The sequence below is a fragment of the Cydia pomonella genome, chromosome 4, assembly GCF_033807575.1.
Source record: "Cydia pomonella isolate Wapato2018A chromosome 4, ilCydPomo1, whole genome shotgun sequence".
NCBI lineage: Eukaryota > Metazoa > Arthropoda > Insecta > Lepidoptera > Tortricidae > Cydia > Cydia pomonella.
In genome coordinates, this window is record NC_084706.1 from 23,437,688 (window position 1) to 23,454,034 (window position 16,347).

At 38.4% G+C, this 16,347-nt stretch overlaps 4 protein-coding genes across 8 annotated transcripts in view; 2 read left to right on the forward strand and 2 right to left on the reverse strand.

The window, feature by feature from the left end:
- LOC133517284 (CREB-binding protein-like) overlaps nt 1-6,628 on the forward strand; it is a 41,671-nt gene extending 35,043 nt beyond the window's left edge. For all 5 annotated transcript variants that reach the window (XM_061850518.1, XM_061850519.1, XM_061850520.1 and 2 more), the window contains 2 exons: nt 292-501; nt 6,087-6,628. In XM_061850518.1, the coding sequence (XP_061706502.1) occupies nt 292-501; nt 6,087-6,532 (656 nt within the window). In that variant the 3' untranslated portion in view covers nt 6,533-6,628. The remainder of the gene's footprint in view (nt 1-291; nt 502-6,086) is intronic.
- An 899-nt stretch (nt 6,629-7,527) lies between these two features.
- LOC133517287 (dehydrodolichyl diphosphate synthase complex subunit DHDDS) lies at nt 7,528-12,607 on the reverse strand. The gene is made up of 5 exons (XM_061850528.1): nt 12,285-12,607; nt 12,069-12,202; nt 11,378-11,526; nt 10,266-10,441; nt 7,528-8,769 (listed from the first exon to the last, which is right to left on the reverse strand). The coding sequence occupies exons 1-5, from the start codon at nt 12,474-12,476 to the stop codon at nt 8,572-8,574; spliced, it is 849 nt and encodes a 282-aa protein (XP_061706512.1). The 5' UTR covers nt 12,477-12,607; the 3' UTR covers nt 7,528-8,571.
- Nucleotides 12,608-12,797: 190 nt separating this feature from the next.
- On the forward strand, nt 12,798-15,115 carry LOC133517289 (RNA transcription, translation and transport factor protein). Its single transcript, XM_061850530.1, has 4 exons — nt 12,798-12,955; nt 13,029-13,253; nt 13,405-13,491; nt 14,413-15,115. Exons 1-4 carry the CDS (start codon nt 12,886-12,888, stop codon nt 14,709-14,711), a joined length of 681 nt encoding a protein of 226 aa, XP_061706514.1. The 5' UTR covers nt 12,798-12,885; the 3' UTR covers nt 14,712-15,115.
- On the reverse strand, nt 15,111-16,263 carry LOC133517292 (mitochondrial import inner membrane translocase subunit Tim8). The gene is made up of 2 exons (XM_061850533.1): nt 16,060-16,263; nt 15,111-15,984 (listed from the first exon to the last, which is right to left on the reverse strand). The coding sequence occupies exons 1-2, from the start codon at nt 16,156-16,158 to the stop codon at nt 15,811-15,813; spliced, it is 273 nt and encodes a 90-aa protein (XP_061706517.1). The 5' UTR covers nt 16,159-16,263; the 3' UTR covers nt 15,111-15,810.
- Between the last annotated feature and the right edge of the window lie 84 nt (nt 16,264-16,347).

A 16,347-nucleotide genomic window follows, 5' to 3' on the forward strand; every position in this document is an offset into this window, starting at 1 on the left:
TAAAAAAAAATTACTTTGCCCTTTAGTTCCCTTAAACGTACTTACCCATACCCCGGAGTTAACGGAATTCAATAAAAACACGGTGTATAGTTCATATAGCAAATTTCATCGAAATCGTTCGCGGGCGAAAAATCGATCTAGCTAGGTGTTATCTCTGGGAAAACGCGAATTATTGAGTTTTTTTATGTTTTCCGAGCTAGCTCGGCTTCCCAGATATTTATAGTAATTCAGAACTATACGAACTATGCTACTATTAAACTCAGCTAACAGTTTCCTGTTATTGAATTCCAGAACGCCCAGAACCAGCAAGCGGCTGGGAACGTGGGCAACGTGAGCGGCGTCGGCGTTGGCGTCGGCGTCGGCGTGGGCGGCGGCGTCGGCGTGGGCGGCGGCGGCGTAGGCGTCGGCGCGCTCGGCGTCGGCGCGCAGCAGCCGCTGCAGCACATGATGCAGCAGCCGCGCATGCAGCCCATGCATCAGATGCTGCCCCAGCAAGGACAGGTAATATATGCACTTTACTATTACTAGTACGGTCGCCAAGCCGCTCCGAGGCCAGATTTAATTGACTCAGCTCGGCCTTACCCACAACCGGTATCAATGTGTTCGGACAGTTCTCCTGATCACCGTACATGCAGTAGTAAAGCGGAAAAATGGTGGAGGGGATAGTAATGACGTCACAAAGATGGCGGCCGGACCTATTCTTTTTGGCGGTGTATCTCGAAAACCACTTAACCGATTTTAATCATCGAGATGTCAAATAATAGCTTATATTATGGAGATTATTTCCTTTTCTACAAACATTTACGTGAAACCTATAGGAAAAAAAATAATCACAAAAAACAGTTTTTATATAAAAATTTTTTTTTTATTTTGTAAAAATCTCCGTAAATATTAGCATTTCGCAAATTTTGTTTAATATAAAACATATTGCTTCATTATCAAGGAATATAATGAGCCTTAAAACATACAGATCGAGTAATAAACAATGAAGTTACACTCATTTATTTGCGCATGGGTAACGATAACTGGCTTTTACCGGTCGAAACTGTGGTGACTGTTACGATACGTATTGAATGGAATTATAAAAACCAGACACAATAATGTTACCTTACTTCGACGTTTAGTCTCTTTTTTCGTCTTAATCATAGGTAGGTACATATTTCTTTTTACTTAAAAAATTTATACAGGGTGAACTTTTAACCACCAGTCATACTCTGTGCAGCGACTTTATAGGTCATACTGAACAACTTTTACTGTGGGACCAATTCCGAAATCGCGAAAAAAAATTTGACTGTCCCATATAAAGGTGCGACCAGACCGCAGCTTAAAAAACGGTCACGATACGGAATCGCAGTGACGCGTCGTATGCGTACCGTTTTTGATGGCTCCTCTTCACGATGGCCCAGCGCTGGCCCAGCGAGATGGCCATGCGATGGCTGACACGCCACTACACGATGGCGACATTCAGTTGCGATCTATTCGTTTTCCAAGATGGACGTGGGAGCATTAGCCGCTGCAGCAATTTATTTATACGCCACGTACCAACCTTTTCTTAATCTGCACAATAATAAAGTAATTAAAAAGAAATGACGTAGAAGATTATGGTGGATGTTACATATCCATCGCAATAAATAAACTACTTATTATGGGACAGTATTACACAAATTGACTAAGTCCCACAGAAAGCTCAATAAGGCTTGTGTTGTGGGTACTTAGACAACGATATACATATTATATACATATGTATAAATACTTAAATACATAGAAGGCATCCATGTGTCCGGAACGAATATCCATGCTCATCACACGAATAAATGTCCTTACCAGGATTTGAACCCGGGACCATCGGCTTCATAGGCAGGGTCACTACCCACTAGGCCACACAGGTTGTCACCTAAGTCAATTTAAATTTGTGCAATAAACTCTTCAAAGCTTTGAAACCCTACTAAAAATCATTACTTGTCTCTTAATGTCACCTTAATGTGCCGCTGTGTAGGTATATATTATTTATGTATATTTAGATATGTAGGTATAATTTATGTATGTATATTTAGATATGTAGGCATCTAATATTAATTTCTTTTATTATTGGTATATTTATTTATTTAAATTGTTAATGTACTGTATATACAGATGTCTGCGTAATGTTTAAGTAATTTTCCTAATCCTCTAATTAATTCGTGCGCTATTTGTTATAAAAACTTTTTTTTTAATATCCTGCTACCTTATTTCTATAGTTTTGGTCTTTATGTTTGGGGTTCCATGTTACGCTTTCTCCCCGATATAACTCTAAAAACTTTATTCTTTCGTGATGCGGCCACATACTCGTCATTTTTAATTAAAATAATACACAGCACGAACGTCCTCACTCGACCGCGTTCGAGCACGCACTGAGGGATGGGCCACGCGTAGATGCGGACAGCCATCGCTGGTCCACTGCCTTTGATGTGCGGACGAAAAACCGACACCGCGGCCATCCCATCGCCATCCCGCGCGCCATAAGCCATCCGACACCACTACCCTCTCTACACGCTGGCCCAGCTTAGTTGGCCACTATGATGGTCCATCGTGTAGAGGAGCCATGACGCATGCTCCCCACACCGCTGTTGAAAAAACGGTGACGGTACGGAATCGCAGTGACGTGCTTCACGCGAATCTTTTTTGTTCGCAAAACAGTTGCGTCTTTTACGTCACCGGTACGGTGTCTGCCATAAGATCTCCGTGTAATATTTTTTGCGATTTTTACGCAGATCAATTTACGGTGCGTCAGCTTATTTTAAGCAGCGGTGTGGCAAGCATGCGTCATGGACCCGGGTACGTCCTTAAACTACGTCCAAAAGAGAGGTATGGGCATTGTGAATGTCATCTCGCTTTGTGTGGTAGGGCACAGCCAGTGGATATCATTCCAGATCCAAATTTTCTTGCGTGATTCGGCATTGGTCCCATAATAAAAGTTGTTCAGTATGACCTGTAAAGTCACTGCGCAGAGTATGGCTGGTGGTTAAAATTTCATCCTATACCTATATTCGACACAAGTAGTAAGTACTTACAGACCAACTATGATACACATTTTGCCTGTATTGTGATACATAGTGAATAATACCTGATTTAAAAAATAAAACAAAAATAACAAATAGCATGTTATTTAATTCAGTAATCACTAATCAGTCTTAAACAATGAACATCATACCTTTAGATTAGCCAACAAAATGTATATTTATACTGTGTTTCGACTGTAAAGATTTTACTGCTTTAAAACATAAGACAAACCTACCAACCAAATGTATTAAAAAAAATGTTTTTTGTGATTTTTTTTTCCTATAGGTTTCACGTAAATGTTTGTAAAAAGGAAATAATCTCCATAATATAAGCTATTAGTTGACACCTCGATGAATACAATCGGTTAAGTGGTTTTCGAGATACACCGCCAAAAAGAATAGGTCCGGACGCCATCTTTGTGACGTCATTACTATCCCCTCCCACCATTTTTCCGCTTTACTACCGCATGTACGGTGATCAGGAGAAACGCCCGAACACATTGATACCGGTTGTGGGTAAGGCCGAGCTGAGTCAATTAAATCTGGCCTCAGAGCGGCTTGGGGACCGTACTAACAGTAAAAGTTGTTCAGTATGACCTATAAAGTCGCTGCGCATAGTATGACTGGTGGTTAAAAGTTCACCCTGTATAAAAATTTTAAGTAAAAAGAAATATGTACCTACCTATGATTAAGACGAAAAAAGAGACTAAACGTCGAAGTAAGGTAACATTATTGTGTCTGGTTTTTATAATTGTCATCATAATTTCAGTAATTAAAACCGATACTCTATAAATTCCATTCAATACGTATCGTAACAGTCACCACAGTTTCGACCGGTAAAAGCCAGTTATCGTTACCCATGCGCAAATAAATGAGTGTAGCTTCATTGTTTATTACTCGATCTGTATGTTTTAAGGCTCATTATATTCCTTGATAATGAAGCAATATGTTTTATATTAAACAAAATTTGCGAAATGCTAATATTTACGGAGATTTTTACAAAATAAAAAAAAATAATTTTATAAAAAAACTGTTTTTTGTGATTATTTTTTTTCCTATAGGTTTCACGTGAAAGTTTGTAGAAAAGGAAATAATCTCCATAATATAAGCTATTATTTGACACCTCGATGACAAAAATCGGTTAAGTGGGTTTTGAGATACACCGCCAAAAAGAATAGGTCCGGCCGCCATCTTTGTGACGTCATTACTATCCCCTCCACCATTTTTCCGCTTTACTACCGCATGTACGGTGATCAGGAGAACTGTCCGAACACATTGATACCGGTTGTGGGTAAGGCCGAGCCGAGTCAATTAAATCGTGTTTCTAGAGGGCTTTTGAGATTTGGGGACCGTACTATACCAAGCACTATTTTAAATATACGTAGATTGTCAAAGTAAATGTAGGTTAACATTCGAGTCCTTTGAGTCCTCTGCTTTAAGAGTCGAATCAGTTTTTCAGACTCTTATAATTAAGACGAAACTCGAGTTCTTTTCAACTTATTAGAGCCCCGAGTCTTTTGTAGAGACTCGAGTCCTTTTCGAAGAACTTGTATTAATTTTACAAATAACTTCGAGATGCGTTGTCTATATGTAACATTCATGGACGTACATGACACAAATCATACAATAACGCCTATTTCCTTTACTGTTTTTTAGGTAAAACCTATAAAATTGTTGACTGAGTCTTTATTCAGAGACTCGAGTCCTTTTAAGTCACGCTTAAAAGACTCCAGAAAGGACTCAACTCGGGACTTAAAAGATTCTGAAGTTTTTTAAGCTCTTGAGTCTCGTAAAAACAAATCGAGTTCTTCAATTTAGACTCAAAAGACTCGAGTTCCTACCAACACTAGTAAAGGACCTTGGGCAAAATTGGGCCAAAAACCAACTGAGTTGAGAGTTTCTTATTTGATTGGTCTTTTATTTTCTTTATATGGAGGCCAAGTTGAATTCCATTGCAGAATTGAGGTTTTCGTTCTGTTTTCTGAAAACTTCCGTACGTGGTAATAGCATACCCTGGTATTTATAATAAAAATGAGTCTATTCTGATAGTAATTTCTTGCTATTCATTTTTAATGGACGATATGATCTGTCAGAAAAATGACCTTTCTTAAACTAGAAATACATATCAAGAAATAACTATTTGAATAGACCTCCACGTTAGCTTGAAATAGTGATGAAAATTACAATAACAATAGACTAACTATTTTTTTTTTTAATACATTTATGTATGTAAAACTATAATATATAATACTGAAACACACCTAATTTGTCAGTAGAAAAGGGCGCGAAATTAGTGGGGTACCACTGGACCTTTCGGGCGCTCTAGGTTTCGTACGGCTCAGGGATGCAACGAGGAATTATTAGGATTTCCAAGATTTGATGTTCCTTTGTGCCACAACTACAGATAAGATAATACAATGGTTTAAGCGAATATTATTATATGATCTGTGGCGTTGCTTGATGTTGGCAGCACGCAAACTTGACAACCCTAAATAAATAAATAAATATTATAGGACATTATTACACAAATTGACTAAGTCCCACAGTAAGCTCAATAAGGCTTGTGTTGAGGGTACTTAGACAACGATATATATAATATATAAATATTTATAAATACTTAGATACATAGAAAACACCCATGACTCAGGAACAAATATCCATGCTCATCACACATATACATGCCCTTACCAGGATTTGAACCCGGGACCATCAGCTTCGTAGGCAGGGTCACTACCCACTAGGCCAAACCGGTCGTCAAAATGCATAGGTAGTGGCATATATTAGAAAGTGACAACATTATTCGTTCCCAAATCGATGTCAAACTTTGGTTTTGGAGGAAGTATCATTTTTGTATATGGTACTACTATTGTGTACTCTGTAGCAAAATTCAATTTATTTTATGCAATTTTTCGCGCTTTTTTAAAATTGCCGCTTTTTTCTACCGACACGGTTGTTGTGCCAGGATGAAATTGAAATTGCAGGGCGAAATTAGAAACGAATCGTTATGAGTGGTGCAGGCGCTCGTTTAACCCTGTGGGAACGTTGCAGGTGGGCGGCATGGGGCCGGGGCTGGCGCACGGCGCGGGCTGGCTGCGGGCGGGGGGGGGGGGGGTGGCGCCAGCAGCAGCGCGGCCGTACGGCGTGCGGCACGGCGCGCGCTACTTCGGCGCGGGCGCGCTGCCGCGCTCGCCGCCCGCGTCGTCGCCGCGGCCGGCGGGCGAGCTGCTGCTGCTGCGGCAGTCGCCCGCGCCGCCGCCGCCGCTGCCGCCGGACGACCAGCTGCCGCCCATGACGCCGCAGGACCAGCTGACCAAGTTCGTCGAACAGTTGTAGTGTACATAGTGCCGCGCCCTGTAAATATAGCCCGCGCCCGCCCGCCCTATTTATTTACGATACGATTATCGTTAGCGACGACTAAATTAAGTATTATGAACGAATCGAGCGCTCAATGTACAAATTGTAAATATGAGAGGAGTACACGTGTCCGCTTCTAATTAATGTAAGTTGTTCGTAGTGTAGGTACATTATGATACTTATTCTGTTTATTGTAATTAAATCATTTTATAATATAATTATGTGATCATTATAAATTGTTGTTTCTCTTGCCCGTTTTCCCGCTGACTTTATAATTAAATATTATAATCTTGTCATCTATCCCGCAGATCGTCGATGGCCATGTGAGCACCAGAACAGAGAAAATCTTAAACCTTGGTTTGTAATCTATGCGAACACGCTCTGGCCAGTTGCTGGCCAGCGTGTCAGATCACAAAAAACAACGGGTTGCACTCCAGGAGTGCCGGCAGAAGTAAAAACTTGAATATTAACGTTGTGCATTTTTGATATTTTGGAATGATTAGGGAATAATTTTGCACGAATTGCTTTAATTATCAGTATAAAAGTACCATCATTTATGTGGTAAAATACAATATTCGTTTATTGCGCTATCGTACACAAACATGACAATTTATATTACGTTAAAAGTTTAACACTTTTGAACTATTACAATTAAAGTTTATCTCTCAGAAAAATCAACTTCCATCCATGACAAGCAAAGAAGCCGGGCAAAAATAAGAGCTTGGTAAAAGGTCTCTTATTCACAACACGCTATTAATTTTTATCTATGAGTAAATGAGAACAATTTGCAATTACTTTCGTTTTTCAGGCTTGTCACATAGATTTAAAAGCGGCCAAGTGCGAGTCGGACTCACCCATGAAGGGTTCCGTACCATTTATGACGTATTAAAAAAACTACTTACTAGATCTCGTTTAAACCATTTTTTGATGGAAGTTTGTATGGTAATGTGTATCATATATTCTTTTTAGTTTTATCATTCTGTTATTTATTGATGTTCGTTTTAGATTTCCGATACTATAGCGCCAATACTGAACAGAGTCGGCTTGTGAGGTACCTCATTGTTTGTAAATAAGTATAAAAATGTATTCAAATATATATCAGTGAAAGTGTTAGGTATAAATCAATCTCATTAAATACACATCTGCAAACGTCACTTTATCTAATTCAGGATACAAGTTTACAATACTTAATCTATGCTATGCAATAAATAACCTATAACTAAGAACATTATAAAGCCTTAAAATCATTATATAAAAGTGAAACCAAACATACATCTCTTTCACTATTAAAATACTCGCGTGAAAAATGGACACTGTAAAGCATTCAAGGATGTATGTATCCCCGCCTGTCTGTAACATATAGGCATACCGGACTGCGACCTCGGTCCGGTCCGAGGCCTGATTGATCGTATGGAAGGTGTTCCACCTCCACCCAAAGAGTATAATAATATGTATATGTTTTGGTTCCACCGTAGGTTTTTTTTTATAGGACGTCGGTGGCAAACAAGCATACGGCCCGCCTGATGGTAAGCAGTCTCCGTAGTCTATGCACGCCTGCAACTCCAGAGGAGTTACATGCGCGTTGCCGACCCTAACAACCCTCCCTCCCCTCGTTGAGGTCTGTTAAGGACGCAGTTTTATGATCTATTCCTACTGATATCCATGCTAATATTAGAAATGCTAAAGTGTGTCTGTCTATTTACGCTTAAACCGCTGAACCGATTTAGTTAAAATTTGGTATAGAGATAGTTTAAGGCCCAGAGAAGAATATAGCATAGTTTTTATCCCGGAAGTCATCCCTTAAGAGGGTGGAAAGTGGAGTGGAAGTGAAATAATTGATGCATAGCCTGATAATTAATGTAAGCAATAAACATAATATGCCTAAATTGAATGATTGCCATTATTTTTATCTAGGCGTTATAGTTGCCTCTTAAATACGGTAGTCTATATGGGGAATAAAAAAAAACAAATTGGATAAAAAATAAACTACCCAAATAACTAATTTCACGCAGACGAAGTCGCGGGCAGAAGCTATCCCTGCGAAAGTATCCCTGTCTGTCATCACGCTTAAACCGCTGAACTGATTTAGAAGATATTTGGAAGCCCAAGGAAGGACATAGGATATTTTTTATCAACGCAGATGAAGTTGTGGGTAGAAGCTAATCCCATAATTTATCAGTTATGTAATATATTTCTCCAACTGCTGCCATCGCTTGTGCTCTAGCTTGTCCCTGAACGTTCGCTTCCGGTCGCTTAAGTCTATTTCCGGCGTACGCTCAGTGGCGTGTCTCTGGAAGTGTATGATGGCGGCCAGCAGGTTCCAGATGGTGAACTCGGGCCAGAGCACGTCAGTGAAGTACAGCACGGTGTCGGAGATCTGTAATTACAGGAAATAACTTGAGCCCAATGAATAAGGTTAGACGAAAGTGACCCAGGGCACCAAAGTTGTGACCGTTTTGGGTGGTTGCAAGGTTGGTGTAACGTAACGTGATCGACCGGGTCAAGCATTGTAAGTTACAATTGGATAATATGACCAGATAATTGATCGGAGTCACGCCGTTTTGTCGCCAAAATAGTGTTTACTTTGAACTTAACCCAAGAGCCTACCTAATCGTACTTAAGTTAACAGTTCGATGAAATTTAAATAATATTCAATTGGGACAAATTTGCATTTGTATTGTGATTTCGTATGATGAGCACGGATATTTATTCCTGAGTCATGGGTGTTTTCTATGTATTTGAGTTTTTATATATTATATATATCATTGCCTAAGTACCCTCAAATATCAAACATTTATTCAGCAAATAGGCCACAGGGGCACTTTTACATGTCCATTTTTACAAACAATAAAAATTACAAATATGGAATCGATGAAATAATAAATACTTTATTAGAGATGTATACTGTCTCTAAATGTCAAATTACACAAAAAAAAACTATGATAAAAAATAAGACCAACAAATACTAAAATTCTTTAGAGATGTATAAGTCTCCAAGTGTTAGAGATAAAATATAAAAAAATATATTAAATTATCCTTAGAGATGTAGAGGGTCTCCAAGGATTGAATTCTTATATAAATAATTAAAAGACAAAAAATTTAATCAGACAAGAACCGAATGAAGTGTCACACAAGCCTTATTTAGCTTACTGTGGGACTTAGTCATTTTGTGTAATAATGTCTTATATAAATAATACTTAAATTTATTGTTTCGTTCAATTTTCAAACAACGCAAAATCAACTCTATTTCCTACACATAGGTTCAAATCTCAGTGGAAAATTTTGGATTTTTCATTAGTATGTCTACAGACATTACGTTTACGTTAGGATACTTTTATGAAATTTATATGTATGTTAGTTTGTAAGGTAATTTTTTGCTTGATAATACCTAAACGATTCTTTTGATAATTTTGAGCAGTAAGTAGATCGCATCTTTGCCATCATGCCAGCTCGAGATCTTAGCCAGTGAAGTCAAAAAGCCTGACTCCACCTGAAGTCCTAACATCATCAGGCGAGCTCTAGAGTCTACCATCAGCTCCTCATTTAAATATCGCGTCGTCTTGATGTAAAAACTACCTGGCACAGCATACAGTCTAACAGCCTGACCTCCTCGAGGTCCTGACGCGGTGTTACGGGCTTAGTTCTAACGTCTCTGACATATGATCCTCCTCAGTGCCTCGTTGCGAACATATTTCATTAAAACGTGGTGAACATCTATTTTATTACACTCTGGGCAGTTTGGTGGCACAGCTGATTTAATAAGGTGCTTGTATTTATTTGATGGAACAATAACGTCATAAGACGGCCTAACGCCACTAACATTCTCCCTCCCCTATGACTCACATCCTTGATGTATGTAATGATGTACATTACCTGCCATAGCATGAAGTCAGAAAGCCTGACCTCCCCTGAGGTCCTGACGAGCAGGTCGGGCGGGCTCAGCTCTAACGTCTCTGACAACAGCTCCTCATCTATATCTTCAGCAGTCAGTTCGTTATTCCTCACGCCTTCAATTAATTGCGACGCAGCGCGAGTGATTTCATCACGAGCTGGAATGGTATATAGTTTCAAGACCTGTACAAGCGCAATAGTAACACCCGTTTGCGAGGCCACCAATATAAGTTAATATCTGAACTGTCTAAAAACAACCCCCGCAGACATTTTCTCAGCAACAGAATTCAAAGCGTTGAAAAAACTACCAGAAGACGTGGTCTCAGCACTGAATGTCAATCAGTTTTAGTACAGATTAGATAAATACTTAACCAGCACAAAGAATACATTTTAAGTGAAGATCACTCGGATACAGGCAACTATCAGTTATTTCAACTACCTGCCTGATTAATAAATAATAATAATAGTATCAAATTATTTATTTATTTAAATTTTATTGCACAATATAACAAATAAAATACAGCTGATAATCTAGCTTGTCGCTATGTGATGATGTTAGCTAAACAGTTGTAAAGTTTTTGAAGCTGGATGTCTGATTTTTGACGTGACAACGTCTTATAATTCGATGGAGCCGGCTGCACGCACGAAAAAACATGACGCATGCGGCGTTACCTCGCTCTGAGGCGTTCCATTTAAGGCTTGAAGTGCAAGCGAGAGCGCGCGACGAGCGACAAAGAGGCACAATCGGCCTCCGCGTTCGGCAGCAATTGTATTTATGCGTACAAATAAATGTAACTTGATCAATTCAATTGTGATTTCCATTTAACTCCTCTATATCCATACAAAATATCTATCAAACAAATAAAATTAAAATTTTCTTTTGAAAAATTAAACCATTCCATCAGTATTTTCTTATGACGTTGTCACGTTCAACTATCGTCAGTAAACCGACTTTACAGACAACCGTTTTTTTTATTCAAGTCTTTGAATTGATGTTCATATCATAGAAATCATATATCCCAACAAAATTCAGTCAATATCCAGATATTTTTAAATTGGGAAATTGTATAATTTTGAGTATTACAGCAAGTTACCAGTGTAAGAATAAGCAATGTTGAGCCTCAGCTTATTGTTGTGTCTGGTCAAGAGCATAGCCTTGGCTACAAGTGCCCGCAGATCATCCGGCAGCAGTGTCAGGCGTCCCGCAACGTGAAGTCTCACACCCCACTCGTTTATCTGGTCGCTGTGGAAAGTAAAACATAATATTTCTTATTTTTAATGTACCCGTAGGGTAAAAAGGGACCCTATTACTAAGACTCCACTGTCCATCTCTTACCAGGCTGTATCTCATGAACCGGGATAGACAGTTGAAATTTTCCCTCAGTGGGCAAGTCCAACTCACACTTGTTTTTTTTTTCCTAGCTTTTACTCCCTGCCAATTTGCACAGGGTGAATTCTCCAATGTCGGTGTTGACTTTCACACGAGAGGAGAATGTTCGGTATAATATTTTGAGCTTGTGGAAGGATGTAGTAGGGATCATTATTTAAAGAGCTTTGACACCTTTATGACAATGTTGCTCTATATTTATACAAAATGTGACTTCATCTTCTATTTAATCCCAATGCAACAAGTTGACCTATCCATATCATAAAATTATCAAAATCTATGATCTGGCTATGACATTTCAATATCTAGTACCCAATGCAGAAGCCTTAGGTTGCTGTGGGACTAAGTTGACTTGTGTCAGATGGTATTATAATATTTATGTATTTGGAACAACTTACATTTCATCTAGTAGTCTTTGGAATTTGTCTCGAGCCAGATCCATCAAGCCATTAACCTCTTCTTCTGTCCTTTTAAAGTTCTCTATACTAAATGCATAGACAGTAACCTCGGGTATGCCTAGGTCCAGACACCACTGTAATAAAAAAAATATTAATGTACAATAACAGTAATGTTATTAACAGTGTAAATACAAAGACATTCTTTTGTAATTTTACCTTTAATGTTTCTGACAGTTTATTGAATCCTTCCGAATGCCCCTTACTACTGTGTACACTGTGTTTTTTAGCATATCTACGATTCCCATCCATTATAAAAGCGATATGCTGAGGTACACGGCCGCACTTAACAACTTTTATACAGAAAAGTTGGAAAAAAGAAACACTGTTTTCATTTACCCAAGTAGACATGACGAACAATTTTCCACTACAGTAAAGCTTTCAGCAGTAAAGTTTTCTTAAATTTTGGAAATACACATAGTATGATAGTATAAAATAAAAACACGTAATCTTTTATCAACAGAGTGAAGGTACGTTCGTAAACGACCGACAAGTGACAATGACAGTTTGTCAAACTGGACTATTTTAAATCATGATCATTTCTGAACATACCCCGCTGACGACTGAAGTATAGTCGCTTTTTTCTTTAACTCGAATGGCTTATGCATTATCATACTGAAAATAAATAATAAAATGGCAACATTATTGATTCAATTGTCAAAAGATTTTTAACCTACGCTTTGCAGTGCACACGAAAACTATATTTAAAAAATTATATTTTTATTTTCGCAATAGTACGCCTAGTTATAGTAACATAATTATGAATAACATGTTCAAACTAAAACTGTCCGCACTGGGACACCCAAATCCTGAGAGCTTCAACTGCAATGGTCAGTATATTGTTAGCCGGGTCATATGGTTTGCTTTACTCAGGCTTCTTCTAATTTTTCGAAATTGTTACAGATAAAACCGAGTACAGAAGTGTAGTTCTATGGTTAGAAGACCAGAAGATAAGACATTACAAAATTGAAGAGCGGGAAGGGCTTAGGCAAATCGAAACGGACGAATGGGATGCGGCGTATGATACATATCAGAGGGACCTCGTAAGCCCTGTTATTGAGGGCTCCCCGAATGAGCAGCTAAACTGGCTGATGTCGTATGCCGTCCGGTTAGAATACGCTGACAATGGTGGGATTTTCATAAATTATTTACCTTTGTTTCCCAACACATTAACCCAGGCATTCCGAATGCTAAATATATCACAATAATAGTAAAAAAAAGTAGTTAGTTTAAAAAAATCTGCAATCTTTTTTCTAATATCAAATTCTTATTTTTACAGCTGAGAAGTATAAAGAAATCAAAGTAGAGCAACCCAAACAAGCTACGCCTAATGTAGTATCTTCAAACCCATTGGATAATCTTGATTGTAAGTATAATATTTTAAATACATCTACTTTCACCATTGCTATTGGGTGAATCAACTTTTTTTGTGTTGTCATCCTGTCCCATTGTCCAAGGGACAATACTGGCACAGTTTGTTCGGAGAGATGTGGTATGATGATTAAATAACACGGCCAGTGGATGGCCTGTTATAGAAATGGCTTAAAACTGTCACAAAAATGCATGTTTGATATATTAATAACACTAGACCCTACTCTAAGATTGTTACCCACTGTTACAACCTTCCTGACATTCACGATATAATCAACAAGAGAACTATCAGCGTTTATCGGATAGTGTTGTAACTGCTCCCTCGGTCAATGTTTTTAAAAACAGATTGGACAAGTGGCTTTTAAACAATAAGTTAGACTGATGTGATACGACTTTACACTGTGTGACATAGGCTCATCAGCTAAATAGCTGCTCGCTTATAATTATATAATAATAATACTCAGTGTTGTGTTCCTGCCGGTGATTTTGCCATAGTTTAGGGTCGGCAACACGCGTGTAACTCTGGAGTTGCAGGCGTACATAGGCTACGGAGACTGCTTACCATCAGGCAGGCCGTATGCTTGTTTTCCACGAATGTAGTATATAAAAAAAATAGGATAAAATGAGGATTTCAAGAGTGGTGTCCTAAGGACAAAAAAAGCTGTAACCATGGCAACAAGTGACACTAAAGAGATGATTCAGCCAATTACAATAGGAAAAGTCTTATTCAACATTATACAATCATGATTTAGTAGTCACGCATTTTGAATTTTTTCTATTCTATGTAATGGCATTAAAGGCAAAACATTACATTAGATGCATCCTTTTTATTGTGCTTAACATGAATAATATTTATATAATTGCCAAAAATTGGACATAGAATAAAATTACTTCTTGTAAAATTGATTATTTCCAGTTTCCAGTCCAGCATTCAAGCAAGGCATTGACAGAGTATCAACCCTGGCTGGAATTGGTCCTCATCCTGATCCCAAGCTCCGGCTGGCAGCTTTGGCCAAGATCCTGAAAACAAATCCTCACCCCGAACCCCCCGCAAATGAGGCTAACCTCGTCCAGCAACCTGCTGATGTCCTGACGCTCCTCTTTGTCCAGGATTTGCGGGACTTGCAAACAAAGATTAATGAGGCATTGGTAGCAGTCCAGAAAGTGACTGCTGATCCTCGCACGGACACAAGGCTGGGCCGTGTCGGAAGATAATTATATTTTGTTAAGTTAACATTCGCCTCAGTGTAAAGGAAGTTTTTTGGGACAGTTTTTTTAGATTTGTTAACCCTTGCATGTCATAGCTGTCTGTTTAATAGAGTTGAATATTATAACTGCCATATATGGCTTCATGTGGTAGTCACATTTGGTATAAAATATTAAATTCTAAGGTAACAGATCTATAGTAAAATCCATTACTAAGAGAGACCTATGCCACTGATTATTCCTAAATTGAATGCTGTGCAAGTTGAAATCTTAAAATTCCTTTCCACTGAAGGCAAAGAATAAATTTAAGATAATGCTAATCTTGTAATAAAACTTGATCTTAATCATTTCTTTACAGAAATGAGAACTGATGTCCCATTATTTCTATATGATTAAATTATACTAAAATAAGATATTAATGTTTTATTTAATTATACCATAAGTGATGGTAACAGGTATATTCAAGTGTACCAAGCGTAGGTAATGCAATGGAATACAGGTGGTGGCAGTAGCCATAGTTTAGCTTCTGCTGCCAATTGTACCTACAGTCGACCAAGCTAAGTTGGCAGCGGTTTTGATAGCCCAGCCTGTACAAGAGTTAACCGTTTGACCGCCAAAGACGTCATATGACGCGCGCGGCTACAGCCCAATATCAACCTTCATGCATGCATGCATGACAAGGTTCACGATTACGCGCCGCGTGCGATAGGCGTGGCGTTCAAAAGGTTCAGTAAAATAATAATAATTTCATAGATGTTTGACATTTAGTATAACACTTGCACTGTTATGGCTATCAAAACCGCTGCCAATTTATCTTGGTTTGACTCTAGAGTGGTTTCAAGTACATTTAAGAAGAGTATCATTCTTTAATGCATGTATACAATGTTTTGACAGCACTCAAGGTTAATTCCATAAACCTCTATAAATGCAGAATCTGAGAATGCCATAAAATATACCATTGACTAAGTACATTAAAAATTATGGCAAAAGTCAGATTACAAGAAATCAATATTTAACTATAACAAACGTTTTTCAACATGTTACATCATCTCAAGACCTAAACTACATTATTAATGTTGTGAATTTATGACTAAATTTCAGAAGTAGGTCAGTGCATGCCGCCTCCCTTCTCCAGCATCTGGGCAAATCTGTTCGTGATGAGGAGAGATACGTCAATAAAGCGCTCCACACAGTTGGTGATGCAAGTCTCTGTACGGCTGTCCAGTTTGGCACCTGGCTTGTCCACGCACTTCTCCCAACAGAAGTCGTTGAACTCGTGTATCTAAAAATTTACAATCCGATTAATTTATTGTGATTAAACATTAAAGGATGGCTACGATAAGCGCTTGTACGATACCTGAGCATGGAACTGAGCTTTCTGTTTTTCTACCATGAGAAAATCTTGGAGTTCAGAGTCTCCAGCCTTCGAACTTCCAAAGTCAGACAAATCGCTCATGACTGGTTTTTTATTGTATAATTAACGTCTTAATTTGTTATACTTTGTATCAGATTCGATACGGGAAATTTATAGGTTATCCTTATGTCAATTCAACTGTCATTTGGAACGACTGCTCTATTGTCTATGGACAAATATTGTATTCAAGGCAAAGACTATTTCATTATGCCAACTAGTGCTTGCACATGA

What these genes read in the sequence shown, in the direction of transcription:
- LOC133517292 (XM_061850533.1), bottom strand. Translation starts at nt 16,158, where the DNA reads ATGAGCGATTTGTCTGACTTTGGAAGTTCGAAGGCTGGAGACTCTGAA. An exon ending in AAGCTCAGTTCCATGCTCAG is followed by an intron (nt 15,985 to 16,059) that starts GTATCGTACAAG and finishes GTAAATTTTTAG; the next exon opens with ATACACGAGTTCAACGACTT.
- LOC133517287 (XM_061850528.1), bottom strand. Translation starts at nt 12,476, where the DNA reads ATGTCTACTTGGGTAAATGAAAACAGTGTTTCTTTTTTCCAACTTTTC. An exon ending in CATTGCTTATTCTTACACTG is followed by an intron (nt 10,442 to 11,377) that starts GTAACTTGCTGT and finishes ATACCATTCCAG; the next exon opens with CTCGTGATGAAATCACTCGC. An exon ending in CTGACTTCATGCTATGGCAG is followed by an intron (nt 8,770 to 10,265) that starts GTAATGTACATC and finishes CTGTAATTACAG; the next exon opens with ATCTCCGACACCGTGCTGTA.
- LOC133517289 (XM_061850530.1), top strand. Translation starts at nt 12,886, where the DNA reads ATGAATAACATGTTCAAACTAAAACTGTCCGCACTGGGACACCCAAAT. An exon ending in TGAGAGCTTCAACTGCAATG is followed by an intron (nt 12,956 to 13,028) that starts GTCAGTATATTG and finishes AAATTGTTACAG; the next exon opens with ATAAAACCGAGTACAGAAGT. An exon ending in GTTAGAATACGCTGACAATG is followed by an intron (nt 13,254 to 13,404) that starts GTGGGATTTTCA and finishes TTATTTTTACAG; the next exon opens with CTGAGAAGTATAAAGAAATC.